Below are 27,865 nucleotides of genomic sequence, written 5' to 3' on the forward strand. Positions count from 1 at the left end.
TTGAGTAGCCCCTCTGCTGCTAAACTTCAGGGAATAACTTGTTGGGTACACCTGTCTAGGATTAAACCTGTTTCTTATGAGTCACAGGCACAAAAGCAGGATACCACGACCCACATCTGTGAACCTTTGGAGGACCTCTGCTACCTATTTAAAAAAATCAATATTCAGCCATAAGTGGTAACGTGACGCTGTGGGTGGGAATGTTTTTCTCTTCTTCCTGATTGTAATACTTCTTTTCTGTCGCTTTGGGCAACTACTTCCTCCCAGGAAACATCTCTTTTGTCCCTGTTGGGTGTAGAGGCCACTCTAAGGCCCAAGTGGATACCACGTGCCACCATTAATCCTGTTTGCTCTCCCAATTAACCTAATCCCATGTAAGTGGGAACAAAACTTTATAGTAAACATTTCAAAAATTATAGCTTTAGGAAATCATCTTCATGGTTGCTGGATTTGTCATCAACATCCCCAGGATAGAGAATTTCACCTTCTGGCCGATCCAGAAACTCTCATGGCTAACTCCCTGGCCCTCTTCACCATCCATAGCAATCTCAAAGTACCCAGACCCCGACCATTAGGTGGAACTTTCTCTCGCGCACTTGATGGATTCTACCTGAAACCCCCCACCACTACTGCCTGGACCTGGAAAGGTGTGTGTCTAGATCTGCAGGGCACTAATGATTCTATCATGGCATGTATCTAGATCTCTAGGGCACTAACGATTCTATCTTTTACACCCACTGTTGTGTTAATGACACAAAAGTGGAAGTTTCCCCGCAATGCTGTGACCCAACTCTAGCTGCCAAGTTCCCAAGGCCATAGCAAGATAAATAAGATTCCACTTGTGATCAAGGAGACCATATACAGTGCCTTCTCCCAGATCGGAACATACAGAGAAAAAAACAACTGCCTAATCTGGGAAGTGGGATTACCGCCCCCTTCTGGAAAACAAGGGCTAACCTACAGGCAGCTTCTCCACTCCTTGAATCTACATCTGGTTCGGCCTGCCTACCTCCACTCCTGCCTCCATTGTGTCCATTACGGTGACCCAGAAGCCCTACAAGGCATCCATCTCTGGCCTCTGGGCCTTCAGTAGCCGCTCCTACACCAGCGGTCCCGGTGCCCACATCAGCTCCTTGAGCTTCTCCCGAGTGGGCAGCAGCAGCAGCTTCTGGAGTGGCCTAGGCACCAGCATGAGTCTGGGTGGTGGCTATGGTGGGGCAGTGGTATGGGGTGGGGGTGGGCGACACAGCCATCATGGTGAACCAGAGTCTGCTGAGCCCCCTTAAGCTGGACCTGGACCCCAACATCCAGGCTGTGCACACCCAGGAGAAGGAGCAGATCAAGACCCTCAACAAGTTTGCCTCCTTCATCGACAAGGTGCAGTTCCTGGAGCAGCAGAACAAATGCTGGAGACTAAGTGGAGCCTCCTGCAGCAGCAGCAGACAGCTGGGAGCAACATGGACAGCGTGTTCGAGAGCCACATCCACAACCTTGGGCAGCAGCTGGACACTGGGCCAGGAGAAGCTGAAGCTGGAGGCAGAGCTTGGCAACACACAGGGGCTGCTGGAAGACTTCAAGGATAAGTACCAGGATGAGATCAACGAGCAGACAGAGATGGGGAATGAATTTGCCTTCAGTGAGAAGGATGTGGATGGAGCTTACATGAACAAGGCAGCACTGGAGTCTCACCTGGAAGGGCTGACTGACAAGATCAACTTCCCCGGAGAGCTGTGTGAAGAAGAGATCTGGGAGCTGCAGTCCCAGATCTTGGACAGGTCTGTGGTGCTGTCCGTGGACAACAGCCGCTCCCTGGACGTGGATGGCAGCATCGCGGAGGTCAAGGCCCAGTACGAGGAGATCGCCCACCGCGGCCACGCAAGGCTAAGAGTCTGCACCAGGTCAAGGATGAGGAGTTGCAGACACTGGCTGGGAAGCACAGGGATGACCTGCGTCGCAGGAATATGGAGAACTCTGAGATGATCTGCAACATCAGCGGGGTCCATGCTGAGATTGAGGGCCTCAGAGGCCATCGTGGATGCTGAGCAGCGTGGGGATCTGGTGGAGCTGGAGGCCGCCCTGTAGCAGGCCAAGCAGGACCTGGCGCCGCAGCTGCTTGAGTAGACAGCTGAGCTCGGCCCCTGGGGGCCTCACAAGCCCTGGCCTCAGCTACCGCCTGGGCTCCAGCCTTGACTCTGGCAGGGATTTCAGCTCCTTCAGCCACACCAGCTCCTCCAGGACCATGGCTGGGGAGCTGGTGTCCGAGTCCACTGGTGTCCTCGGAGGGACTGCCCAAGAGAACAACTATGGCAGTCCCTCCCAGCCTACCCTCTCCTGCAGCTGCCCCAGAGCTTGTGGGGGAGGCCGCTGTGCAGGAAATCACAGGAGACCCACTTGAGGCTCAGCCCTCCTCCACAGCCCACTTGTTCGGGGTAACTCCCTTGCCCATGCTTCCAACCACAAAACAATTCCATTGTTTTGTTTTGTTTTGTTTTTTCAAGATAAAGCCTCAGCTAGCTCTGCCAACTGTCAAAAAGCAAAAAACAAACAAAACCCAGAAAACCCTACCAGAGTTGTTTGGTCCCCCCCATTGGAATGGGGGTAGATATCTTGTATCTCTACAGACCCAACTTAGTGGCAAAAGATAGACATCACACCTCATAGGGCCTCTATTGCACCCCAAATGGGTTCGTTTTCATTTGTGGTCATAAGTGGGAAGAAGTCACATCCCATAACCACTCCTAACTCCCCAGGGGACCTCCTGTTCTTTTAGGAGTAGCTTTCCTTTGTATATCAAAAACTTGGAACAGGGGTGAGTGTATGTTGGCCACCCTTTGGCCTTCCGGGGGTCACCATATAAAACCCTGTAAGACTGAGGAATACCAGAAATGAATGAGCAATAGGATTAATTCTGACAGGAACTGGAGTGGCATTAGAACTAGTGGCCCCTCTAGGGTGGCTTTGCCTACCATGAGTTAACCCTAAAGAACTGACTCAAACCCTGGAATCATCAGCCACCAACACAGGTCAGGCATTAAAAAGAATTCAAGGATTCCTAGACTCTTTGGCAAATGTAGTTCTTGATAACAGACTAGCATTGGATTATTTACTAGCTGAACAAAGTGGAGCCTGTGCAGTTATGAGTAAAACCTGGACAGGTTGAGATTAACATTCAAACGATCTATCAGCAATCTATCTGGTCACATAGATGCTGGGTCACTGACTCCAGCTATATCTGGTTGATTATCAAAAATGCCCTCCCGGCCGGGCACGGTGGCTCATGTCTGTAATCCCAGCACTTTGGGAGGCTGAGGCGGGCAAATTGTCTGAGGTCAAGAGTTCTAGACCAGCCTGGCCAACATGGTGAATTCCCGTCTCTACTAAAAATACAAAAATTAGACATACGTAGTGGCGGGCGCCTGTAATCCCAGCTACTTGGGAGGCTGAGGCAGGAGAATCACTCGAACCCGGGAGGCAGAGGTTGCAATGAGCTGAGATTGCACCATTGAACTCCAGCCTGGGCGACAAGAGCGAGACTTCATCTCAAAAAAAAAAAAAAAAAAAAAGCCCTCCCAGGTCTCACTTGGTTCTTACCTCTCCTAGGACCTTTGATAGCTGTCTTGTTATTACTAATCTTTGGCCCTTGCTTGTTTAACCTCTTTTTTTTTTTTTTTTTTTTTTTTTTTTTTGAGATGGAGTTTTGCTCTTGCTGCCCAGGCTGGAGTGCAATGGCACGATCTCAGCTCACTGCAACCTCCCCCCTCCTGGGTTCAAGCGATTCTCCTGCCTCAGCCTCCCGAGTAGCTGGGATTACAGGTGTGAGCCACCACACCTGGCTAATTTTTGAATCATTAGTAGAGATGGGGTTTCACCATGTTGGTTAGGCTGGTCTCGAACTCCTGACCTCAGGTGATCTGCCCACCTCGGCCTCCCAAAGTGCTGGAATTACAGGCATGAGCCACCACTCCCGGCCTGCTTGTTTAACCTCTTAATAAAGTTTGTGTCTTCTAGGTTACAACAGTTCCAGGTAAAGACAATGCTGGCACAAGATTTCTAACCCATCCATCTTCTGACCTAGAGAATGAAAGCATCCTGCCTTTGGGCCGCCTTGGGTCAGGTGTCTGGAGATGTTTACTCCTCTAGTGCTAAGCAGGGCCTATTCCCATAAACTCAGCAGGGAGCAGTTACAGAACATGGACCTCCACCCTTTTGCAACCCCTTTCAGATTAAGGAGGAGTATCTGATCTCTGAGGGGAGAATGAGGTAGGAGGCAGGTGGAACTCGACTCTGGGCCAGGTCGAAGACTGGTTGAAACTGGGAAGAGTCTGGGTGTGGCGGCTCATGCCTGTAATGCCAGCACTTTGGGAGGCCGAGCCGGGCGCATCACTTGAGGCCAGGAGTTCAAGACCAGCCTGTCCAACATGGTGAAACACCGTCTCTACTAAAAATATAAAAAATTATACAAAAATTAGCCAGGTTTGGTGGCGGGCGCCTGTAGTCCCAGCTACTCAGGAGGCTGAGATAGGAGAATCACTTGAACCTGGAAGACGGAGGTTGCAGTGAGCTGAGATTTCATCACTGCACTCCAGCCTGGCTCCATCTCAAAAAAAAAGAAACTGGGAAGAGACACTGAAGGCACCTTTCCATAAGGCATGCCCACTAACGCCATAACTGTTTATCATTGCCATGGCAACACTTGAAAGTTACTGCCCATTTTTGAGCTATTTTAAAAGAACTGACCCCTTAATTAGCATACCATTAAGAGTGGGTATAAATATAACTGCAAAACTGCCCCTAGGCTGCTACTCTCAGCACACTGCCTGTGGGGTAGCCCTGCATGGCAGGAGCAGTCACAGAGCTGTAACACTGCCACTGCTTCAATAAAGCTGTTTTCTTCTACCCCCGGCTTGCTCTTGAATTCCTTCCTGAGTGAAGCCAAGAACTTGCCCTGCGTCACCTTGAGATACCATATACGTTTTAGGATGGTTATTTAAGAAATGTCAGTGAAAAATATCATCGTGATTTTGATAGAGATCGCATTGAATATGTAGACTGCTTTGGGTAGTATTTCACATCTTAGCAATATTAACTCTTCCAATCCACAAACATGGGATGTGTTTCCATTAATTTATGTCTTCTTTAATTTCTTTCAGCAATGTTTTGTAGTTTCTATTGTATAAGTCGTTTTAGCTCTTGGTTAATTCCTAAATATTTAATTTAATTTTATTTATTATTTATTTATTTTAGTTTAGTTTAGTTTAGTTTTTGAGATGGAGTTTCCCTCTTGTCGCCCAGGCTGGAGTGCAGTGGCATGATCTTGGCTCACTGCAACCTCCGCCTCCTGGGTTCAAGCGATTCTCCTGCCTCACTCTCCCGAGTAGCTGGGATTACAGGTGCCTGCCACCATGCCTGGCTAATTTTTGTATTTTTAGTAGAGACGGGGTTTTGCCATGTTGGCCAGGCTGGTCTTGAACTCCTGACCTCAGGTGATCCACCCGCCTCAGCCTCCCGAAGTGCTGGGATTACAGGCATAAGCTACTGCAACCGGCCAATATTTAATTCTTTTTAATGCATTGTAAATGGAACTATTTTTAAATTTCCTTTTCGGATTGTTAGCATATAGAAATGTGACTTTTTGTGTGTTTACTTTGTATGTGCTACTTTGTTGAAATCATTTATTAATTCTAACAGGTTTTTTTTGGTGTGTGGAACCTTTAGAATATTCTACATAAAAGATCATATCAGGCCTGAGCCTGGTGGCTCATACCAGTAATCATAGCAAATTGGGAGGCTGGGGTGGAAGAATCATGTGAGGCCAGGAGTTTAAGGATGCAGTGAGCCATGATTGTGCCACTGCACTCTAGCCTGGGTAATAGAGTAAGACCCCAACTAAGAAAAAAAGGATCAATATAATCAGTGAACAGAGATGATTTTACTTCTTCCTTTCCAATGTGGATGCCTTTTATTTCTTTTTCTTGCCTAATTGCTCTGGCTAGAATGTTCAGTGCTATGTTGAATGAAAATAGTGAAAGCAAGCATCTTTGCTTTGTTCCTATATTAGAGGAAATATTTTCAATGTTTCACCATTGAGTATGGTGTTCACTATGGGTGTTTTGTATATGGCTTTTTATTATGATGAGGGGGTATACTTCTGTTTCTAGTTTGTTGAGTGTTTATTTTTGTCATGAAAAGGTGTTGAATTATGTCAAATGCTTTTGTTGTTAGAAGGGGAAGGGTCTGTATACTGAAAACTATAAAACACTGATGAAAGAAATGGAAGGAGGCCCGGCACGGTGTCTCACGCCTGTAATCCCAGCACTTTCGGAGGGTGAGGTGGGCGGATCATGAGGACAGGAGTTCGAGACCAGTCTTTCTAATATGGTGAAACCCCGTCTCTACTAAAAATACAAAAAGTAGCTGGGCGTGGTGGCGCATGCCTGTGGTCCCAGCTACTCAGGAGGCTGAGGCAGAAGAATCAACTGAACTCAGGAAATGGAGGTTGCAGTGAGCTGGGATCGTGCCACTGCACTCCAGCCTGGGTAACAGAGTGAGACTCTGTCTCAAAAAAAAAAAAAAAAAAAAAAGAAAGAAATGGAAGGAAACACAAATAAATGGAAAAATATCCCATGTTCATGGATTGGAATAATTAGTATTGTTAAAATGTCCATAGTAACCAAACTACCCAAATCCACAGATTCAATGCAATCTTCACCAAAATTCCAAAGTCTTTTTTTTATAAAAAAGAAAAACTAATCCTCAAATCTACATGGAACCACAAAAGACCCCAAATAGTCAAAGCAATCTTGAGCAAAAAGAACAAATCTGGAGGCATCATACTCCCTGATTTCAAAATATATTATAAAGTTACTGTAATCAAAATAGCATGGTACTGGCATTAAAAAAAGATATATCAACACATGGAACAGGATATAATGCCCCCGAAATAAACCCATACATTTATGGCAAATTGATTTTTGACAAAGATCTCAAGAATATACAATTTGAAAAGGATAGTCTCTTCAATAAATGGTATTGAGAATGCAGAAGATGAAACTGGACTCTTACACTATATACAAAAATCAACTCAAAATGGATTAAAGACTTAAATATAAAACAAACTGTAAAACTCATAGAAAAAACATAGAGGAAAAGATCCATGACATTGGTCTGAGCAATGACTTTTTGAAAATGACCCTGAAAGAACAGGCAACAAAAGCAAAAATAGACAAATGGGATGGTATCAAACTAAAAAGCCTCTGGGCAGCAAAGGAATCAATTAACAGAGTGGAGACAAAAACAGAATGGGAGAAAATATTTGCAAACCATATATCTGATAAGCAGTTAATATCCAAAATATATAGCTCGAACAACTCAATGGCAAGAAAACAAATAACCCAGTGAAGTAATGGGCAAAGGACCTGAACAGACATTTCTCAAAATACATATGAATGGCCAAAGGTATATGAAAAAATGCTCAACGTGACTAATCATTAGGGAAATGCAAACCACAATGAGATATCACCTCACATGTGTTAGAATGGCTATTATTAAAAAGATGAGGCTGGGCACGGTGGCTCATACCTATAATCCTAGCATTCTGGGAGGCCGAGGCAAGCAGATCACCTGAGGTCAGGAGTTTGAGTCCAGCCTGGACAACATGGCAAAATCCTGTATCTACTGAAAATACAAAAATTAGCCAGGCATTGTGCTGCATGCTTGTGGTCCCAGCTTCTTGGAAGGCTGAGGTGGGAGGATCGCTTCAGCCCGGGAGGCCAAGGTTGCAGTGAGCTGAGATTGCACCTCTGTATTTCAGCCTGGGTGACAGAGCAAGACCCCGACTCTAAAACAAAACAAAAAACCTACAGATCAATTTAGGGAGAATTGATAATTTCTATGTTACATCTTCAAATACAGGAACACAATATGCATCTCCATTTATTTAAATATTTTCTTTCATTAGCACTTTATAATTTTCAGCATACATATCCTACACATATTTTGTTAGGCTTATACCTGAGCATTTTATTTTCTTTGGAATGATCGTACATGGTATTGTGTTTTACATTTTGGTTTCCATATGTTCATTGTTAGTATATAAAAATATGAGTGATTTTTATGTTACTCTTCATCTGCAACTTTGCTGAACTCAATTAGTTCTAGGAGATTTTCTGTTGTCTTTTTAGTTTGTTTATGGTGATTTTTGCCATGCAATTTAAAAAATATAGTCAAGCTATCATTCTTTTATTTTATTGTCTGTGGATTTTTTTTTTGTTTTGAGACAGGGTTTCCCTCTGTCACCCAGTGGTGTAATCTTGGCTCACTGCAACCTCTGCCTCCTAGGCTCAAGGGATCCTCCCACCTCAGCCTCCTGAGTAGCTGGGACCACAGGCAGAAACCACTACGCTTAGCTGATTTTTGTACTTTTTGTAGAGAAGGTGTTTCACTGTATTGGCCAGGCTGGCCTCCAACTCCTGGCCTCAAGTGATCTGCCCACCTCAGCCTCCCAAAGTGCTGGGACTTATTTATTTATTTTTTAAACACGAAGTCTTACTCTGTTGGCCAGGCTGAAATGCAGTAGCGTAATTTTAACTGACTGCAACTTTGAACTTCTGGGCTCAAGCAATCCTCATGCCTCTGCCTCCCAAGTAGCTAGGACTACTTACATGTGCCACTATGCCCGAATAACTTTTTAAGTTTTTGTAGAGACAGGATCTGGCTCTGTTGCCTGGACTGATCTCAGGCAACCTCTTGACCTCAAGTGATCCTCCCATCTCAGCCTCCCAAAGTGCTGGGATTACAGGCATCAGCCACTGCATCTGACCTATTTGTTTTAAGCAGTCAGAAATTCAGTGGATATATTTTGTTTTAATGTCTGGCAGAGCTAGTCTTCACCATAGTTATTCTTTTTTTTTGGTATTTTTCTGGGTATTCTTGCATTTTTTTCTATGTAAATATTAGTTATCAATTATGTAATGCCATATAAAAGCTTATTGGTATTTTTATTGGGATTGCATTAAATTTATAAAGTAACTTAAGAAAAGCCAACATCTTTATAATGTTGAGTTCTACTTGTTTATGTAAGTCTATCTTTGTGACTTTCAGAAGTATTTAAAAATTTCCTCATATAAGTTTTGCACATTTCCTGATACTTTTACTTCTAAGTATTCAATCTTCTTCAATACTACTTAAACGAATTTTATCATTATGCCCTCTGATTATTGTTTGCTTGTATGAAAGCTATTGATTTTTGTATGTTAGCTTTATATGCTGTCACTTTACTGAATTTTTTAGTTAATTTTATTTTTGATTTGAGTTTTTCCAGCATTGTTGGCAAATAGAGATAATTTTACTTCCTCTTTACCAATCTTATGCTTTGAATTGATTTATCATGTTGAATTGCAATGGCTAATACCTCTAGACAATGTTGAATAGTAGCAGAGATGGTGAGCATCTTTGCCTTGCTTCTGAGCTAAGTGAAAAATACTTTTAGTATTTCCCTATTAAGTAAGATGCTGGCTAAAGCTGTGATGTTGGGATATAATAAGAAATTCTGTCCCATTTTCTGGCATAGAACTTCTAATCTTTTGGAATTTCTTGAGCTATAGGACCATCTATTTTCCCCTAAAATCTATTTATTAGGAAGAATGAATTTTCATGATTCTAGTAGCAAATCATACTACAGAAGTATCAGATAGAATTCTCATAGCCTTGATATATTGTCTCAATGTTATAAGAAGTTGACCTCCAAATTAACAATCATAGTCAACTGAAAAATATCATTTGTTGATATCTTTCAGAGGCCAAGACATGATTTTCTGACTTTTAAATCTTTTATTCTCCACTTAGTGGCATAAAGGAATCTCTATTATGCAAAACTAATCTGAAAGTTAATAGTTATATAGTGGCTACAGAAAATTTTACTTTTTTTCTTTTTTTTTTTTTTAGACGGAGTCGCCCAGGTTGGAGTGCAGTGGCGTGATCTTGGCTCGCTGCAACCTCTGCCTTCCGGATTCAAGCAATTCTCCCGCCTCAGCCTCCCGAATAGCTGGGATTACAGGTGCATGCCAACACACCTGGCTACTTTTTGTGTTTTTAGTAGAGATGGGGTTTCACCATATTGGCCAGGCTGGTCTTGAACTCCTGACCTTGTAATCTGCCAGCCTCAGCCTCCCAAAGTGCTGGAATTACAGGTGTGAGCCACTGCACCCGGTAGAAATATTTTCTATATCCATGTTAAATGTGATTCTCTGTTCATTGCCTAATTCTCACCAAATAGAGCAAGTAATTAAGGTTTCACAAACACCTTGTTAGAATGGGCAACATTACATCAGAGAATGGTCATGTTATTTAAAGTTGGTTTACCACTCTGCACCTCGGTCTTATGTAGAAACTTGACTGACCACAAACACAAATGTTTTAACATTTAAATATCTGTGTGTTCATTTTTATACTTCTTGAAAGTACTTCTAGGAGTACAAACACGAACTGCTAACAAGTCCTTTTTCCCCCAGATGGCAATATTATTGTGGGGGTAGGAGCATCTTCTGTCCTAACAAGAGGACCGACTCTTGGTGACTCCTGGATGAGGCCTGGTCGCCAGAAAGATCAAGCCATAATGAGAAGCTTGGACCTTTCAGTCCCACCCCCGATTCTCCAGGAAGGGGAGAGAGGCTGGAGATCGAGTTAATAATCAACCATGCCTGGGTGATGAAGCCTCCGTAAAAATCCTAGAACTACAGAGTCTGGAGAGCTATTGGGCTGCTGAACACGTGAAGGTGCCTAGACAGTGGCACATCCCAGAGAGGGCAGGGAAGCTCAGCAGCTCTTCCCGCGTGCTTTGCCCTGTGCATCAATTTCATCTGTATCCTGTTTAATAGTCTTTAGAATAAATGGGTAAATGTAAGTAAAGTTCCCCTGAGTTCTGTGAGCTGTCCTAGAAATTATCAAACCCCAGGATGGGGTTTTGGGAACCCCTATTTATAGCTCATTGGACAGAAGCACAGGTCACAGCCTGCGGCTTGTGACTGGCCTCTGAGGTGTGGGCAGTCTTGTGGGACTGAGCCCTTAACCTGTGGGTTCTCACTCTAACTCCAGGTAGATGGTGTCAGAATTGAATTAAATTATAAGACACCCTGTTAGTGTCCACTAGAGAATTGTTTGGTGCGTGGGTTTGATCACCCACACATTTTGGTGGTCAGAAGCATTCTGTGTTGAGTGTGAATGTAGAAGGAAAAACAGTCCATTGTTTCCTAACTCATACAAAGGCTAAGGTGCTGTATGTGGGCAGTCTTTGCTTTGCCCAGTCCCCATATGGATGTATTTCGCTTACCACATTTTAGTTAAATAACTCCAATCCTCCCCACCAGCATTGTTCAAACTTCATTTACCATAGAATTTTAATGAATTGTGTAAGGTGCAAACCTTGCTGCTGGCTCCTTAGTCCAAAAGAATGACATAAATAACAGATGGGCATCATGATTAGGACATCACTGGTTTTGAAGACTAGTGGTGATTGGATGGTCAATGCCGGTGTGTTATTCAGCTCATGCAGACGTCAGACAAGTGTATAGTTGGGTTGCCTTCTCATCTCTCAGTGATCAACAGATATAACATTTTACGAAATTCAATGATTGGGCCAGGCGCAGTGGCTCACACCTTCAATCCCAGCACTTTGGGAGGCCGAGGCGGATGGATCACATGAGGTCAGGAGTTCAAGACCATCCTGGCCAACATGGTGAAACCCTGTCTCTACTAAAAATACAAAAATTAGCCAGGTGTGGTGGCGGTCACCTATAATCCCAGCTACTCGGAGGCTGAGGCAGGAGAATCGCTTAAACCTGGGAGGCAGAGGTTGCTGTGAGCCGAGATCATGCCACCGCACTCCAGCCTGGGTGACAGAGCGAGATTCCGTCTCAAAAAAATGAAATAAAAAATAAAAAATAAAAAAATCGGATGGATAATTGGAAGGGGGAATGGCTAACAAATATAAAAGTGCAGCAAAAAAAAAAAAAATGAGGATGATAAGACTGGAAGTGAAATTGTATATGAAGCTGTGGCATGAACTATATTGAAAGTCTGATGAATATCATAATATGGTTTGGATGCTTATCCCCTCCAATTCTCATGTTGAAATGTGATCCTCCCAAAGTTGGAGGTGGGGCTTAGTGGGAGGTGTTGGGCCATGGGAGTGGATGCCTCAGGAATGGCTTGGTGCCCTCTTCAAGGTAATGAGTGGTAGTAAATTCACATAAGAACGGGTTATTTAAAAGAGTGTGGCAGCTCCCCCTCCCTCTCTCTTGCTCCCTCTCTTGCCATGTGATACACTGCTCCCTCTTTGCCCTCTGCCATGATTGTAAGCTTCCTGAGGCCTCACCAGAAGCAGGTGCTGGTGCCATGCTTCTCATACAGACTATAGAACCGTGACCCAAATAAACCTCTTTTCTGTGTAAATTACCTAGTCTCCAGTGTTCCTTTAGAGCAACACGAAATAAACTAATACGTATAATAAACGAGGTAAAGTTGCTTCAACATATTTTTTTAATTTTTTTTCTTTTAATTTTTTTTTTCTTTGTTGCCCGGGCTAGTCTCAAACCCCTGAGCTCAAGCAATCCTCCCACCTCAGCCTCCCAAAGTGCTGGGATTACAGGCATAAGCCACCACGCCCAGGCTGCTTCAACATCTTTTAGTTTAAATTGCACTGGAAACAAGTCTGTCGTGGTTGAAATGGAATGTTTACTTCTATGCTGAACTGAAGACTGTAATTTGTTAACAATCCCCATCAGTTTGGCCAGCATTCAGGCTGAAGCATTGAAGTTAATTGCCACATTGACAGAAAACAGTAATTTCAAGGAGACTGCAGAAACTTTTACTAACGGTAAAAGGTGGTTTGTTTCATCATTTCAGAAGTTGGCATGAATTGATTAATGTGAAACTGTCAAGCACAGATGAAGATGTTGCTGTGAAATCTACCCCCAGATGTCAAGGATTTTTTTTTTTTTTGGTCAGGGTCTCGTTCTGTTGCCCAAACTGTACTGCAGTGGCACAATCATGGCTTACTGCAGCCTCAAACTCCTGAGCTCAAGCAATCCTCTTGCCTCAGCCTCCCAAGTAGCTTAGATGATAGGCATGTGCTACCACACCCAGCTAGTTTTTTACATTTTTTTAGAGGCCAGGGGCGGTGGCTCACGCCTGTAATCCCAGCACTTTGGGAGGCCGTGGCTGGCAGATCACCTAAGGTGAGGAGTTCAAGACCAGCCTGGTCACCATGGTGAAACCCCGTCTCTACTAAAAATACAAAAATTAGGCCAGGTGTGGTGGCACACACCTGTAATCCCAACACTTTGGGAGGCCAAGGATGGCAGGTCACCAGGTCAGGAATTCGAGACCAGCCTGGCCAACATAGTGAAACCCCGTCTCTACTAAAAATACAAAAAAAAATTTTTTTTCTAGAAATGGGGTCTCACTATATTGCCCAGGCTGGTCTTGAACTCCTGAGCTCAGGCAATCCTCCCGCCTTAGCCTCCCAAAGTGTTAAGACTATAGGCATGAGCCACCACATCCAGCTGATTTTGTTTTTTTAACTAACCACTATACTAACGAGGATCAAGGATAATTATTAAGGCAGGCAGTGATTACAAAAAGGATAAAGATATCCTAGAAGAAATGCCGCTGGCAAAAAGTTTAAAAGAACTTGGAGATATTTCACAACATTGGAAGTACAAAGGATAAGATGTTGAAAGTTGATCCAAACTTAGAAAGGAGTATGACAATTTGCCAAGGCATGGAAAATGTGTTTTTTTTTTCTTTTGAGACGGAGTCTCGCTCTTGTCGCCCAGGCTGGAGTGCAATAGCGCAGTCTCGGTCACTGCAACCTCCACCTTCCAGGTTCAAGTGATTCTCCTGCCTCAGCCTCCTGAGTAGCTGGGATTATAGGTGCCCACTACAACACCCAGCTAATTTTTGTATCTTTAGTAAAGACGGGGTTTCACCATGTTGGGCAGGCTGGTCTTAAACTCCTGACCTCAAGTGATCTGCCCGCCTTGCCCTCCCAAAGTGCTGGGATTACAGGCATGAGTCACCGTGCCCGGCCTTCTTTCTCTTTTTTTTGAACAAGGCCTCACCCTGTCACCCAGGCTGGAGTGCAGTGGTGTGATCATGGCTCACTGCAACCTTGAGCTTCTGGGCTCAAGCTGCCATCCTCCTGCCTCAGCCTCCTGAGCAGCTAGGACTGCAGGTATGCGCCACCACACTTGGCTGTTGTGTTTTTTCTTTTCTTTTTTAAATTTTTGTAGAGACAGGGTCTCACTATGTTGCCCAGGCTGTTCTCAAACACCTGGCCTCAAGCTGCCATCCTCCTGCCTCAGCCTCCTGAGCAGCTAGGACTGCAGGTATGCACCACCACACTTGGCTGTTGTGTTTTTTCTTTTCTTTTTTAAATTTTTGTAGAGACAGGGTCTCACTATGTTGCCCAGGCTGTTCTCAAACACCTGGCCTCAAGCGATCTTCCTGCCTTGACCTTCCAAAGTGCTGGAATTACAGGTGTGAGCCACCACGCTCAGCCTATATATAGTATTTATAATTGTTTTCTTTGGTGTGGATGAAACACATCTCTATCAGACTGGCTCATGGGTGCAGAATTCCATAGGTACTTATTGAAAAACAGAAAATTGTTTCCCATAACCATGATACTTGAAGGATAGTTTGTCTGAATATAAAATCCTGGCTCACACTTGTAAAGGTGTAATGTCTAAAACCTGCTGCTCCGTTGCTGTCTTGCTTTGTATGCTGGTTTAAAAAGTCTGCTGTCGGCCTGGCGCAGTGGCTCATGCCTGTAATCCCAGCACTTTGGGAGACCGAGGAGGGCGGATCATGAGGTCAGGAGATCGAGACCATCCTGGCTAACATGGTGAAATCCCGTCTGTACTAAAAAAATACAAAAAATTAGCCGGGCGTGGTGGTGGGTGCCTGTAGTCCCAGCTACTCAGGAGGCTGAGGCAGGAGAATGGCGTGAACCCGGGAGGTGGAGCTTGCAGTGAGCCGAGATGCACCACTGCACTCCAGCCTGGGCAACAGAGCGAGACTCCATCTCAAAAAAAAAAAAAAGTCTGCTGTCATGCTCATTATTTCATTATTTTGCCTTTGTGAGTTATTTGATCTTTTTGCCTGGAGTCCTTGAGGGTTTTTTTAGAAGAGTCTTTGAGGCCGGGTACGGTGGCTCACACCTGTAATCCCAGCACTTTGGGAGGCCGAGGTGGGTGGATTACGTGATGTCAGGAGTTCCAGATCAGCCTGGCCAACATGGTGAAACCTCGTCTGTACCAAAAATACAAAAATTATCTGGGTGTGGTGGCAGGTGACTGTAATCCCAGTTACTCGGGAGGCTGAGGCAGGACAATCACTTGAATCCAGGAGGCGGAGGTTGCAGTGAGCTGAGATCATGCCACTGCACTCCAGCCTGGTTGACAGAGTGGGACTCCATTTCAAAAATAAAAAATAAAAAATAAAAGTCTTTGAAATTAGAGTTTTACTAGGAATATGTTTCAAAGTTGATCACGTTGAGTGAATTTTCCCACATTCCCAGTGGGCTCTTCCAATGTGCAGAGTTTTTGCTCCTGGACAGTTTTCTTACAGTGTTAAATATTAGTTCTGGTTTACTTGTTTATTTTTTCTTCAGGGACTCCAGTAATACACATGTGATTCCTTCTTTGAGTATATTCTGTTTCCGTTACTTTCTTTGGACCCAGCCTACTTCTTTATCTCATTTTCATTCTCTTGCTTGGTTTCCTGTATTCCTTCAATGCTCCTTATTAAATTTTTATTTGACTTTATTCTCCCTTGGGCATCTTGTAATTTAATCTTTACTTCTAGATAATTTTGTCTGTTTATTCCATTTCTTTCCTGAGCTCAATCAAATCTATTTTCATTTCTTCCTCTGTTTTGTCTATTTCTGTTCTTTGTTTTTAAATTTCCCACCCAAAGTGGTTTTGCATGTCTTCAAATGCTTGTTTTGCATATATTTGGTTCTGTTTAGTGTTGTATTACAGCTTTCTTCTTCTTCATGGCTATTGTTTCAGAGGTTTGTGTGAATTTTCCTTGGTTCATATGTGGTGAAATTCATTTTCTGATATTTTACAATAACTATATGAACCTATCTTTTCATTATTCATTTTTGTGGTATTGGGTGTTTTACAAGATCCCTAGATAATGCGCCCTCTTCTGGCAACATTGTGAAGTCCAGATGCTTTAGTGAATTTGTTTTTGCAGCGATGGGGGTTGTGGGTCTTCTTTATTTTTTTTTTTTTTTGTCTTGGATGGCAATTAAACTTCTCCATTTGCTTCTCTTTTCACACCCAAATGCCAAAGGACACTTTTCCCTTCTTTTGTGGGTAGTTGCTCCCCAAGGATCTATGTGTTTCCAAGACTGTGGCTTCACATTTCATGTGTAACTTTTTTTTGAGACAAAGTCTCACTCTGTCATCCAGGCTGGAGTGCAGTGGCACAATCTCAGCTCACTGCAACCTCCACCTCCTGGGTTCAAGCGATTCTCCTGCCTCAGCCTCCTGAGTAGCTGGGACTACAGGCACATGCCACCACACCTGGCTATTTTGTATTTTTAGTAGAGATGGGATTTCACCATGTTGGCCAGGCTGGTCTCGAATTCCTGACCTCAGGTGATCCACCCGTCTTGGCCTCCCAAAGTGCTGGGATTACAGGCGTGAGCCACCGTGCCTAGCCTCACGTGTACTTTTAAACCCCCCACCTGTTGTCCCAGCTCTGACACTACTGCAGACACTTTTGAACATTTTCAGGCTCAAGGTGTACTTAGTGTTTTTGGTGAGGTCTTAGATCAAGCTTAAGCCCCATTACAACTCCCTCCTCTCCTTTGCCCCAGTTTTCCTCAGCCAGTCTTGTGGCAGGTGGGGCTAGAATGGGTGCGTGGGAAAGAGAGTCTGAGCTGTCACTTGTTTTTCCTTTTTCTTTCTTCTCTTCTCTTTCTTTTTTCTTTCTTTCTTGTCTCACTCTGTCACCCAGGCTGGAGTGCAGTGGTGCAATCAAAGCTCAGCACAGCCTGGACCTCCTGGGCTCAAGTAATCCTCATATCTCAGCCTCCCAAGTAGCTAGAACTACAGGTGCACACAACCACACCCAGCTAATTTTTGTACTTTTTGTAAAGACAGGTTTTCACCATGTTGCCCAGGCTAGTTTCCAATTCCTGGGCTCAAGGAGTCTGTCCACCTCAACCTCCCAAAGTGCTGGGATTACAAACATGAGTCACCACGCCCGGCCACGTAATTTCTATGTTATTTGTTTTTCTTGTTCTGTTTAAGTTTGAGCATTCTTGTCTCCAAGTTATCCTGAGGGCTTGCTGTTGCATAATTTTATCTTTTCTCCTCATTCCATATTGGTTTTCTAGGCGACATTGGGGACCTACACTGCTATCATTGTCCTCCTACCTGAAAGCCTCTGACAAAATATTGTCTTCCCATTCCATCGAAGGTTTAGAGGCCTCAGTGTCCAAGGGAGAACGCTGCCAGGAATGGACGCTGCATGGCTTTTTTTGAACTGGAAGTAAAGGCTGCCCTGCTGTCGCTTTGCCTTGGGACCAAGAGCTCTAAGAGGAAGACTGACCCTGACTGTCCACCGAGAAGCTGTTGCTGCCATACAACGGAGACAAGGAGTCCATCGTACCCAGGGGATCCCCTGAAACATCTCTGAGGATTGCCGGGTTCAATGACAGTGTTAATGAAAGCCTCAAGTGACCCAATACAAGCAGAATAACCAAGGACTCAGACCCTTCAGGAATGAAGTTTGGGTCACCTCATGAAGTAAAGGAACTAAAGGAACATAGAATGGGTATGGAAGAAAGAAGTTGTAAATATCAATCCAGGGTTAACAGATAAAATACAGGATGCTCAGTGTTAAAAGGAAAACTTTAGCCCAGATAAGTTTCACAGTGTTTAACTGAGCAAAGAACAATTCAAGAATCAGGCAGCCTCTCATGCCAGAGTGGGCTCAGAGACTCCAGTGCAGCCACGTGGTGGAAGATTTATGGACAGAAAGGAAAATGAAGTACAGAAAACACAAATGAGATATAGAAACCAGCCAGATTGGTGTTTGCCTTATCTGAACACAGTTTGAACAGTTGGCCACCTTTGATTAGCCAAAACTCAGTGATTGCCACAAGCATTGGCTACAGCCTGTTTACAAGTCCATTTAGGTTATAGTTTACGATGTACAGAGAAACCTTTAGGCCAAACTTAAAATACATAAGGAGGCAGCTTTAGGATAAACATGATTTAACCCTGGTTATAGCCCGGGCACAATGGCTCACACCTGTAACCCCAGTACCTTGGGAGGCTGAGGCAGGTGGATCACTTGAGGCCAGGAGTTGGAGACCAGTCTGGCCATCATGGCAAAACCCTGACTTTACTAAAAATACAAAAATTAGCCAGGTGTGGTGGCACATGCCTGTAATCTCAGCTATTCGGGAGGTTGAGGCACAAGAATAGGTTGAACCTGGGAGGCGGAGGTTGCAGTGAGGAAACATCATGCCACTGCACTCCAGGCTGGGCAACAGAGCAAGACCATCTCAAAAAAAAAACAAAAAAAACCCACCACTTATATCTGAACCTTGGAGAAACAACTACTGGTTTTTTAGTATAAGTATGTCCTATTAACAACTAAAAAATTCATTGCTTCTCCAAAATTCAAATTTAAATACACATCCTATATAATATTTTTATTTGCTAAACCTAGGAACCCTAATTAGGGCCTCGTAACACATTGCACAAAAGATTCATACTTTCTTCCTTGCATGTAAAATAGAGATTAACCGATATCTTTCCCCATCTTTTCCCTTGTTTCATATAAAGTGTATTATCGATAATTGTTAACTAAAAAAAGAAACTCAAGATACACAATTTATAAATTTTGAAAGGAGGAGACTTTATTTCTTATAAAGGGTTAGGCTGAGCCTGGTGGCTCACACCTATAATCCCAGCACTTTGGGAGGCCAAGGCAGGAGGATCACTTGAACCCAGGAGGCCTTAACCAGCCTGGACAACATAGTGAGACCCCATCTCTGCAAAAAATTTTACAAATTAGCCAGGTGTGGTGGCATGCACCTGTAGTCTTAGCTACCCTGGAGGCTGAGGCAGGAGGATCACTTTTGCCCAGGAGTTTGAGGTTGCAGTGAGCTACGATCGTACCACTGCACTCCAGCCTCAGAAAGGGGGTGAGACCCGCTGGGAAGCATGTCTCCAGCCAAGACCAGGGACAGGCACTTCAAAGGAGGAGGCGTTAGGATAGGAGCTTCATGCTCAATGGATTGACTAAACATACACATTCAATAGGTTACATGAGGAGCTATGAATATTCATGAAGGTGGTTCTGACACATGCATATTGAACAAACACTCATGTAACATACAACCCATGGTCACTTTGGGGTGGAGACTTAACATTTAAATGTATTACAATTAGGCCCTATATGGCAAAAGGTCTTTTCAGGACACAAAGACATGCAAGTGCAGGAGCTCTGTAAGCCAGCCAGAACCAGTCCATGGTGGGTGGTCATCTTGTCAGGAAAAAGTTACGAAATCAGTCTCTTATCCAACCAAAGCTGTAGTTATGGCTGGTGGAACAGTGGCTGGAGGTCAGTTATTCAGCATCTGGTGGAGCTGAAAATGTTTTTAATATTGCTTATCTCAAAGCCAGTGCTTGGACCAGGTGCGGTGGCTCATGCCTGTAATCCCAACACTTTGGGAGGCTGAGGCGGGCAGATCACCTGAGGTCAGGAGTTCAAGACCAGCCTGGCCAATATGGTGAAACCCCGTCTCTACTAAAAATACAAAAATTAGCCAGGCGTGGTAGCGGACACCTGTAATTCCAGTTACTCAGGAGGCTGAGGCAGGAGAATCACTTGAACCCAAGAGGCATAGGTTGCAGTGAGCCAAGATCATGCCACTGCACTCCAGCCTGGGCGACAGAGTAAGACTCCGTCTCAAAAAAAACAAAAAACAACAAAAAAGTGGATTTTGTTTTGTTTTGTTTTTAAGCTTTTTAGCTACTACAGAAAAAAAAAAAAAACCTTGTGCAGTTAGAACATAGTTTATTCATAAGTGGGGGCAGGGGAGGCTGGGCATGAAGGGGGGCCCTACATGACTTAACCCTTACTTGGCATGGCCTTAGGTCCTGTTTACAATTTGGTATCGTATTGCCACAGTCTGTTCTGTCCATCTCATGATCCCTATTTTGTTCATTCATGCTGGGCAGTTGTGTCTAAACCATAAAGGGACGGGGTATAACAAGTTGCATCTGACCTCCCAGCCCATCAGGGCTAGGAATTGTTTTAAGTTTCTTCTGAGATCCCCTTGGCCACGAGGTGGCGTCTATTCAGTCGGTGGGGTTTTAGGATTTTTAGTTTACGTAACTAATTTGATAATCCAGGGCATTTGTTACAGTGTACCAAGGTGAGATTATGACTCAACTATTTAGCACCTCCATCTCAACACGTACTTCTCCAACGGTCATGGCAGAGGAAGGGAGGGCTGGAAAATTGAGCACCGGCAATGACATATTTCGCCCCAAAACTGACCCCTTCACATTTCTTTTTTCTATTTTGAGACGGAGTCTTGCTGTCGTCCAGGCTGGAGTGCAGTGGCCCAATCTCAGTTCACTGCAACCTCCACCTCCCGGGTTCAAGTGATTCTCCTGCCTCAGCCTCCTGAGTAGCTGAGATTATGGGCACGCCACCACACCGGCTAATTTTTGTATTTTTAGTAGAGACGGGTTTCACCACGTGAGCCACTGCGCCCGGCCCTTGACTCCCTTCACATTTCATTAGCCAGAGCTGGGCTTGTGGCCAGATCTGCCTTGAAGGAGGTAAGGAAGGGTATGTGACCATGAGCAACGTCCACACAGGTGGACAAGGTGACCCATGTGACTTTGGTTCCCTCTCTTTAGGAAGAATTTTTGGTTGTACTTGGGACAGTTACAGGCATGCTGCTATTGCCATGATCTTCGGGAAGCTGAAGTGATGAGCAGCAGTGTGTGATTCTGAGGACACAGAGGGCTGGGGTCTAGGAGCTATCTCAGGTGGGCTCAGTCACTGCCATCCTCCCTCTTGGTGCCTCCCTAGAAGTGCTGAGAAGATGCAAAACCAAAAGCTTTTACTCCAACATTGCTTAGCCAAGCTAAGCACATGCATTCCCTATGATTCAGCAATTCTGCTCCTAGCATGTATCCCAGAGAAATTGTCCCATGGGTCCATGGAGGCATATAAGAATGGCCATTGCAGCACAGTTCTGGTTGGGGTTGGGGGAGCTGAAGATCATCTGGTGTCCACCACTGGAGGAATGGATGGATAAAATGGGATGGATGCACAAGTGGGCAGACAGATGGTGAAAGGATGGTCAGTCCTCACATGGACCAGTTTCCTTTCTCTTAGGCTAAGGATTAGCATCTCCAGGCAAAAAGAAAACATTTCTGGATTCCCTTGCCACTGGAGTTCTGTGGAAGAGAGAAATGGAGTTCACTAATGAGATGTCCTTTGAAGGATATGGACAGAGGAAACAGGGCCAAGGAAGTTTGCTTTGCGGGCCCAGCCTTGGAGATGTTCAGTCCTTCTGCAGCAACATCACGCTTCTGGCTTTGTGGGTGTCAGGAGGCAGGAGTGGCAGTCCCACCCCATGTCCCAGGGCCCAAGCCCAGCTTCCTGGGTGCTTAGAGGGGGTGGATGGCAGGCAGGACAGTATGTTCTGATCCCAGCTCCAGTGGGAGCCTCCTGGAGGCGACTTCTCTAGCCTTCCCATGTACTTTGTTAAGTACCCTGATTCCCTTAAATCCCCTTCTGCCAAAAACAGCTGGAGAAGTTTCTGTTTCCTGAAACTGACCCCTTCCTGATTTGGAAATGACTTGCCAAGGTGACAAAGCAAGTTACTGACACATCTCAAGTTTGAAACAGGCCTCCTGACTCCACCTATAACAGTCCCACTGTCCCATGCCTTTTTTTTTTTTTTTTCTTTTTTTGATTCAGAGCCTTGCTCTGTCGCCCAGGCTGGAATGCAGTGGCGTGATCTCGGCTCGCTGCAACTTCTGCCTCCCGGGTTCAAGCAATTCTCCTGCCTCAGCCTCCCAAGTAGCTGGGATTACAGGCACATGCCATCACACCCGGCTAATTTTTGTATTTTTATTAGACACAGGGTTTCGCCATGTTGGCCAGGCTGATCTCGAACTCCTGGCCTCAGGTGATCCACCCACCTCAGCCTCTCAAAGTGCTAGGATTACAGGCATGAGCCACCGCACCCAGCCCCGGCTCGTCTTTCCTCTCCTAGCCTGCCCCAATCAGAAGGATCAGGAGGGGTAAAGCTGGCCCATGGGGAACCTGTGGCTGGGAGCCCCATGAGGCAGGGCAGCAGAAGAGGGCAGAGAGGGTTGGGACCTCTGTGGCCCTGGCTGAGGTCTGCTCTGATGGCATGGTAATGGAAACCTGCTACCAGATGACAAAACACTATTACCAAACAGCTGGGTGACCTTAGGAAAATCACTCAACCGCTTCTGCCTACAGATTTCCTCATCTGCGGGGCCCTGCAGAGCTGTTGCAAGGATGAAATGAGGCAATGTACATGTGCCTGGCAGCAGAGCTGACCCCACACAGCTCAATCCTCAGTGTGTGCATGTTTGGAAAAAAAACAACAACTAGAGGAACTAGTTCTTCTTACCTGGGAAGATTCCTAAGCACAAATTAGGTTTCTTAGGGGCTGAGATTAGAAAAAGCTTAGTCTCAGCCCCTAGACCTTATTAGCACGACCTTCCTAGAGCTGGCTCTAATCGGCACAGCTTGGGAAGCTCTCTCTGGAGAAGAAACCACCTGGCCACTGCAGCCTTTCTGTTTCTGGCTTAGGCCCACTGGCCTGCCTGGTGTGAGCTCCCTGGGGTAGGGAGCCTGCAAACCTAGGGAGTTGAGAAGCGCTGGCTTGGCCGGGTGTGGTGGCTCACTCCAGTAATCCCAACACTTTGGTGAGGCTGAGGCAGAAGAGTCGCTTAAGCCCAGGAGTTCGAGAACAGCCTAGGAAACAGGGAGATCCTGTCTGTAAAAATGATAGCGGTGACTCACACCTGTAGTCCCAGCTACTCAGGAGGCAGGCTGAGATGGGAGGATCACCTGAGCCTGGGAGGCAGCGTCTGCAACGATCCCTAATCACACCACTGCACTCCAGAGCGCCAGAGATCCTGTCTTGAACCCCTCCCCGAAAAAAAGAAAGAAAAGTACTGTCCGACAGGTCAGGTCCACACTCTAGCTCCAGCCTCCTTCCTAAATCACTGAGCAGCCTTGGGCAAGGCCAGACCCTCTCTGGGAAGCAGAAAGGAGGTTTTTCCCCTGCCTCCTGGGCAGGGCTTCTGGAGAGCGCTAGTGTGTCTGGGTGAGAAGGAACTCTGTAGCTCTGCAGTGCTGGGTTCTGTCTGGAAGCCTTCTTGGGGCCTATGACCCTGCAATGGTTTGAATGTTTGTCCCCTCCCACATTCATGTTGAAATGTAATTGCCACTGTAACAGTGTAAGATTAGATCCTAAGAGGTGGTCAGGCCACGAGGGCTCTGCCCTCCTGCGTGGACTCAGGCCGTTATCTTGGGAGTGGGTTCGCTCTCTCCCCTCACTCCTGCCATTCTGTCCTCTGTCATGGGATGATGCAGAAGGGTCCTCACTGGGCTCTGGGCCCTGAACTGTGGAGTTCTCAGCCTCCAGAGCTCTGAGCCAATACATTTCCGTTTATTTATTTTTTATTTATTTTTTTGAGACGGAGTCTCGCTCTGTCGCCCAGGCTGGAGTGCAGTGGCGCAATCTCGGCTCACTGCAGGCTCCGCCTCCCGGTTTCACGCCATTCTCCTGCCTCAGCCTCTCCGAGTAGCTGGGACTACAGGCGCCCGCCACCACGCCCGGCTAATTTTTTGTATTTTTAGTAGAGACGGGGTTTCATCGTGGTCTCGATCTCCTGACCTCATGATCCGCCCGCCTCGGCCTCCCAAAGTGCTGGGATTACAAGCGTGAGCCACCGCGCCCGGCCTACATTTCTGTTTATTAGAACTTACCCAGTCTCAGGTATCTTGCTAGAGCAGCAAAAACAGACTAAGACAGACCCTCACCCCCATGAGCCTGTTCCCAACTGGGGCCCACAAGAAAACAAGCCAGCGAGGGCGCTGCAGAATGCAGGGTTTTGGGGAAAGAGCTACAGGAGTGTGACTTGGGCCCCACAAGGGCCACAGTCCTGCCACCTGGTCTCCCGCGGCTCAGACAGCAGCCGCTAGCCCACGGAGGTAGTCCCCTGCCAGGGGCAGCACGGCCCAGTCATCGGTCCGCAGGGCCACAGGCACTCCATCTGCCAGGGCTGCCTCCAGCCGCAGCAGCAGCTTTGAGTCCGGGGGCAAGTGGATCGCCACATAGTAGCTGGTAGGGGGCTGGGCCACCACGACGAAAGGCTCCAGGTGGCGGGACACCAAGCCCTCCAGGCCCTGTGGCCCAAGTGGACACCACACACGACTCTCAGCACCCTCTGGCAGGCAGGAATCCCAGAGCTCCTCAAAGAAGCCCAGCCCGGCCCCCGCTGGGGGCTGAGGGAAAGGCAGAAAGAGGTCGGCAAAGTTCACGAACAGGGGTGGCAAGTGGGCATGGCATGTGAAACCAGTGGATGTGGTGTAAAGGGCGTGGACATCCAGCCGTGCGGGGGCCGGGCATCGGGGCTGCAGCGGCAGGAGCAGAGGGCGGGCAGAGCGGCCAGGACACAGGCAGGGCACATGGACAGCCTCCAGGGGTGCATATAGCTGTCCTTCCACACGGAAGCGCAGCTCCACAGAGTAGATGGGCTCCAGCGCCTCCGGCTGGAGCTTCAGCACTGGGAGTGGGCCCTTGACCCGATGGGACCCCATGCTCAGCCGTACCAGGGCCGGGGCCTCCTGCACCATCAGTGCTGCCACAAAGCCCTGGTTCTCGGCCACCAGTGAAGACGCCAGTGCAGGTGCGGCAAGTGAGGGGCCCAGGACCACCCCCAACTTGGGTGCTGCCAGGTGTGCCAGCAGGATGTAGTAGAGGCGGGCATGGTCACGCCCATCAGGGTCCTCCAGCTGCCTGGCCAGCACCTGCAGCAAGTCGACCAGGCCACCCCTCACCCCTGCCCGCAGCAGCGCCCGGCAGACCCGCAGCAGGCCCTGCTGTAGGTCCCAGTTCGTGCAGTGGGCAGCTGCGGCCTGTAGAAAGTTGAGGGTAGCACTCTGGGCATCTCCATCTGCCACCTTTGCCAGCATTTGCAAGTGCCAGCAAAGAGCTTCATCCCTGCCTGGCCTGGACACCACCACCTGCCGCAACACCACCTTCAGGGGCTCCCTCAGCTCAGAGTCCACCTGCTCCAAGAGGTCCACAAAGTGGGGAGCCAGAATGGGCTGGGCTTGGTACAGCTGGGCCAGTCCGTGGATCAAGGGGGTCAGCACCGTAGGTTGCCCAGCCAGGCAGCGGGCCACCAGATATGAGGCCTGGAAGCAGAGAGTGGCCAAGGCCCGGGGGCCCCCATCCAGGGCTGCCCGCTGCCGCAAGCCAGCCAGCAGCTCTTCCAGGTAGTGCCGTGGGCTTGGAAGCTGGCCTTTCTCCTCTTCTTCGTCCTCGGCACAGAGCAGGCACAGTAAATGCAGGCGGGCCAGGAGGGCCATTGGGTCATGCACGAGACTGGGCAGGAGACCACGGCATAGCTGGGGCCCTAGCAGCAGTGGGGCAGCCTCCTCACCTTCAGGGCCCAGTGGCCAGTTCTCAGGGAAGCTCAGGAGGCAGTGCAGGTAAAAGAGATGGGTGGGCGGAGGCAGAGCAGGGTGCTGGGCAGCCAAGGTGAGCCGGCGGAGCAGCAGCGCTTCATCCTGGGCTGTGAACAGGGCCTCACCAAAGGCCGCCTTGAGCGCAAGCACGGCGTGCAACAGTGTCAGCTGTGCTGTGCCTAGCAGCCGTACCAGCTGCGGCTTGAAGAGTGCCGGTGGCTGTCCCTGCAGACCCCGCAGGGCCCAGCCCAGCAGCCACAGGAGCTGGGCCTGGGCCACAGGAGTGAGCAGATAGGAGGTGTCCAGAAGCTGGATCACCGCAGCTCGCAGCTCCCGCGCCTCCTCAGGGCTTTGCTCTTGTGCTGTAAGGCTACGCTCCCCCTCTCCCTCCTCAGCTGCCGGCCAGCTGGGTGCCTGGGGCTGAAGGCGTCCATCGCCCTCCTCCACTAGTGTCCAATCCCAGGGACCACCCCCAGTTGGGGAGACCTTATCCGTGAGCAGTCCCCCCAGGCCAGCCCCAACCCGGGACTGGAGCACCAAGGTGTTGCGCAAAGCAAGGGCCAGCAACAGGCTGAGTGGCTGGACGGGGCCTTCCTGCCCCAGCAGGCCCCGCAGCAACCCCAGGGAGCCCCCCAGCAGCCCAGGTTTGCAGCTCTCTAGCTCTCGCAGGCACTCGCAGGCGGTGGCCCGCAAGGGGCGCTGTTCCGAGGCAGGGACAAAGCCTCGCCCCAGATCGCTGCCCGCGGCCAGGCCGAGCAGTAGGGGCAGGAGCCGGCAGGAGGCGCCCGAGGTGGGGCCCAGCGCGCCGCCCGCCGCCAGGGCAGTGGTGGCCGCCAGCAGCAGTGGCCGACGAAGAGCTGAGGGACGCGGGGGTAGGAGGACCAAGGTGTCCAACAGGGAGGTGGCGGCCACCTCGGCCGCAGAGGCGTCGGGCCACAGCTGCGCAGGGTACTCCAAGCTCAGGGCCACCAGGGAAACCTGGATGGGGAATTAGAAAGGAATCACGAAGATGAGGTTCAGGACGCGGCGGGCTGGGGTGACCCTGCGGGCCGGGGCAGGGGACGCGTGGGGGCCTACCTTGGTCTGTTCGCTCAGCTTCTCACTTCTCAGGTCGCCCAGCAGGTCGCGACCCAAATCCTCCCCCTCGGGACCTGCCATGAAGGCGGACGGGCTGGCCCGGAAGGCCCCCAAGCGCTGGGCCCAGGCGTCCCGGCTCAGGGGCCCCATGGTGAGGCGCGCGGGCCCCTGCGCAGGGGAGAGGGACTCTCAGGCCGCAGCCACCGGCAGCGTGGGGCCCGCTGCCGACCCCAAGGGGCTGCGGTCACCCCCGGCCGCCGCGCAGATGCCGGCGGGACCCGCGCCCGGCTCCCACGGTGAAACTAGGGCTCTCGGGGCCGACGCCGGAGCTGGGCGCCGGGGCCCCCGCGGGACGGGACAGGAGCGGGGCGGGGGAGGGTGCGTGCCGAGAGCTCGTTAGGCTGCCGCCCTCCCGCCCGCGGCCCGCACCGAAACCACAGCGCCACCCCGGCCCCCGGCGCCGGCGGTAACGGGCCGCGCTCGCCGCCTGACTCAGCCGCCGCGGGCGCTCAGGCCGGCCGGCTCCTTCCGGGCTGGCGGCGCGGGGCGGGGCGCGGCGCGGGGGCGGCCGAGGCCGGGCGGGGAGGGGCGGGGCGTAACGGGGCCGCCGCCTCCCGCAGGTGCCGACTCGCCGGTTTCGCGGGGGCTGACTAACTGTCCCGCCGCTCAGGCCCCCTTCCCCGAAACCGCCGCAGGCCCGGGCAGAAAAGGCGGAAGGGAGTGGGTAGGGGCGGCGGAGCGGGGTGGGCCTGGGCCCCCGATGCCGGGTCCCGCGGCGCAGGGCTGCGATCCCGCGGCCCTCGGCGGACATCGGCCCGGCCCCACCAGCGCCTGCCAAGCCGCGCAGGGCGGCAGCCAGCGCGCCCCCCGCCGGCGCCCGGGCACACCGCACCCTTCGCCAGACGCGCGGCCCCGGGGGGCGTGGGTGCGGGTCCTGGGGCTCCCGGAGTGGCTGCTGGGGGTGAGCAAGGTGCGGTCGCAGGGCGCCCGCAGGAAG

The 27,865-nt window shown here is 48.6% G+C and overlaps 1 protein-coding gene and 1 pseudogene across 1 annotated transcript; one reads left to right on the top strand and one right to left on the bottom strand.

Moving 5' to 3' along the window:
• Positions 1 to 986: 986 nt before the first annotated feature.
• LOC129488773 (keratin, type II cytoskeletal 8-like) lies at positions 987 to 2,042 on the top strand (annotated as a pseudogene).
• Positions 2,043 to 18,917: 16,875 nt separating this feature from the next.
• Positions 18,918 to 27,446, bottom strand: AP5B1 (adaptor related protein complex 5 subunit beta 1). The gene is made up of 2 exons (XM_055258703.2): positions 26,869 to 27,446; positions 18,918 to 26,769 (listed from the first exon to the last, which is right to left on the bottom strand). Exons 1-2 carry the CDS (start codon positions 27,016 to 27,018, stop codon positions 24,283 to 24,285), a joined length of 2,637 nt encoding a protein of 878 aa, XP_055114678.1. The 5' UTR covers positions 27,019 to 27,446; the 3' UTR covers positions 18,918 to 24,282.
• Between the last annotated feature and the right edge of the window lie 419 nt (positions 27,447 to 27,865).

Source organism: Symphalangus syndactylus, chromosome 1 (assembly GCF_028878055.3).
Source record: "Symphalangus syndactylus isolate Jambi chromosome 1, NHGRI_mSymSyn1-v2.1_pri, whole genome shotgun sequence".
Lineage (NCBI taxonomy): Eukaryota > Metazoa > Chordata > Mammalia > Primates > Hylobatidae > Symphalangus > Symphalangus syndactylus.

Bases quoted from the DNA above. Each gene is read 5' to 3' on its own strand.
- AP5B1 (XM_055258703.2), bottom strand. From the start codon at position 27,018: ATGGGGCCCCTGAGCCGGGACGCCTGGGCCCAGCGCTTGGGGGCCTTC. The intron at 26,770-26,868 runs GTAGGCCCCCAC...TTCCCCATCCAG, and splicing joins AGCTGAGCGAACAGACCAAG to GTTTCCCTGGTGGCCCTGAG.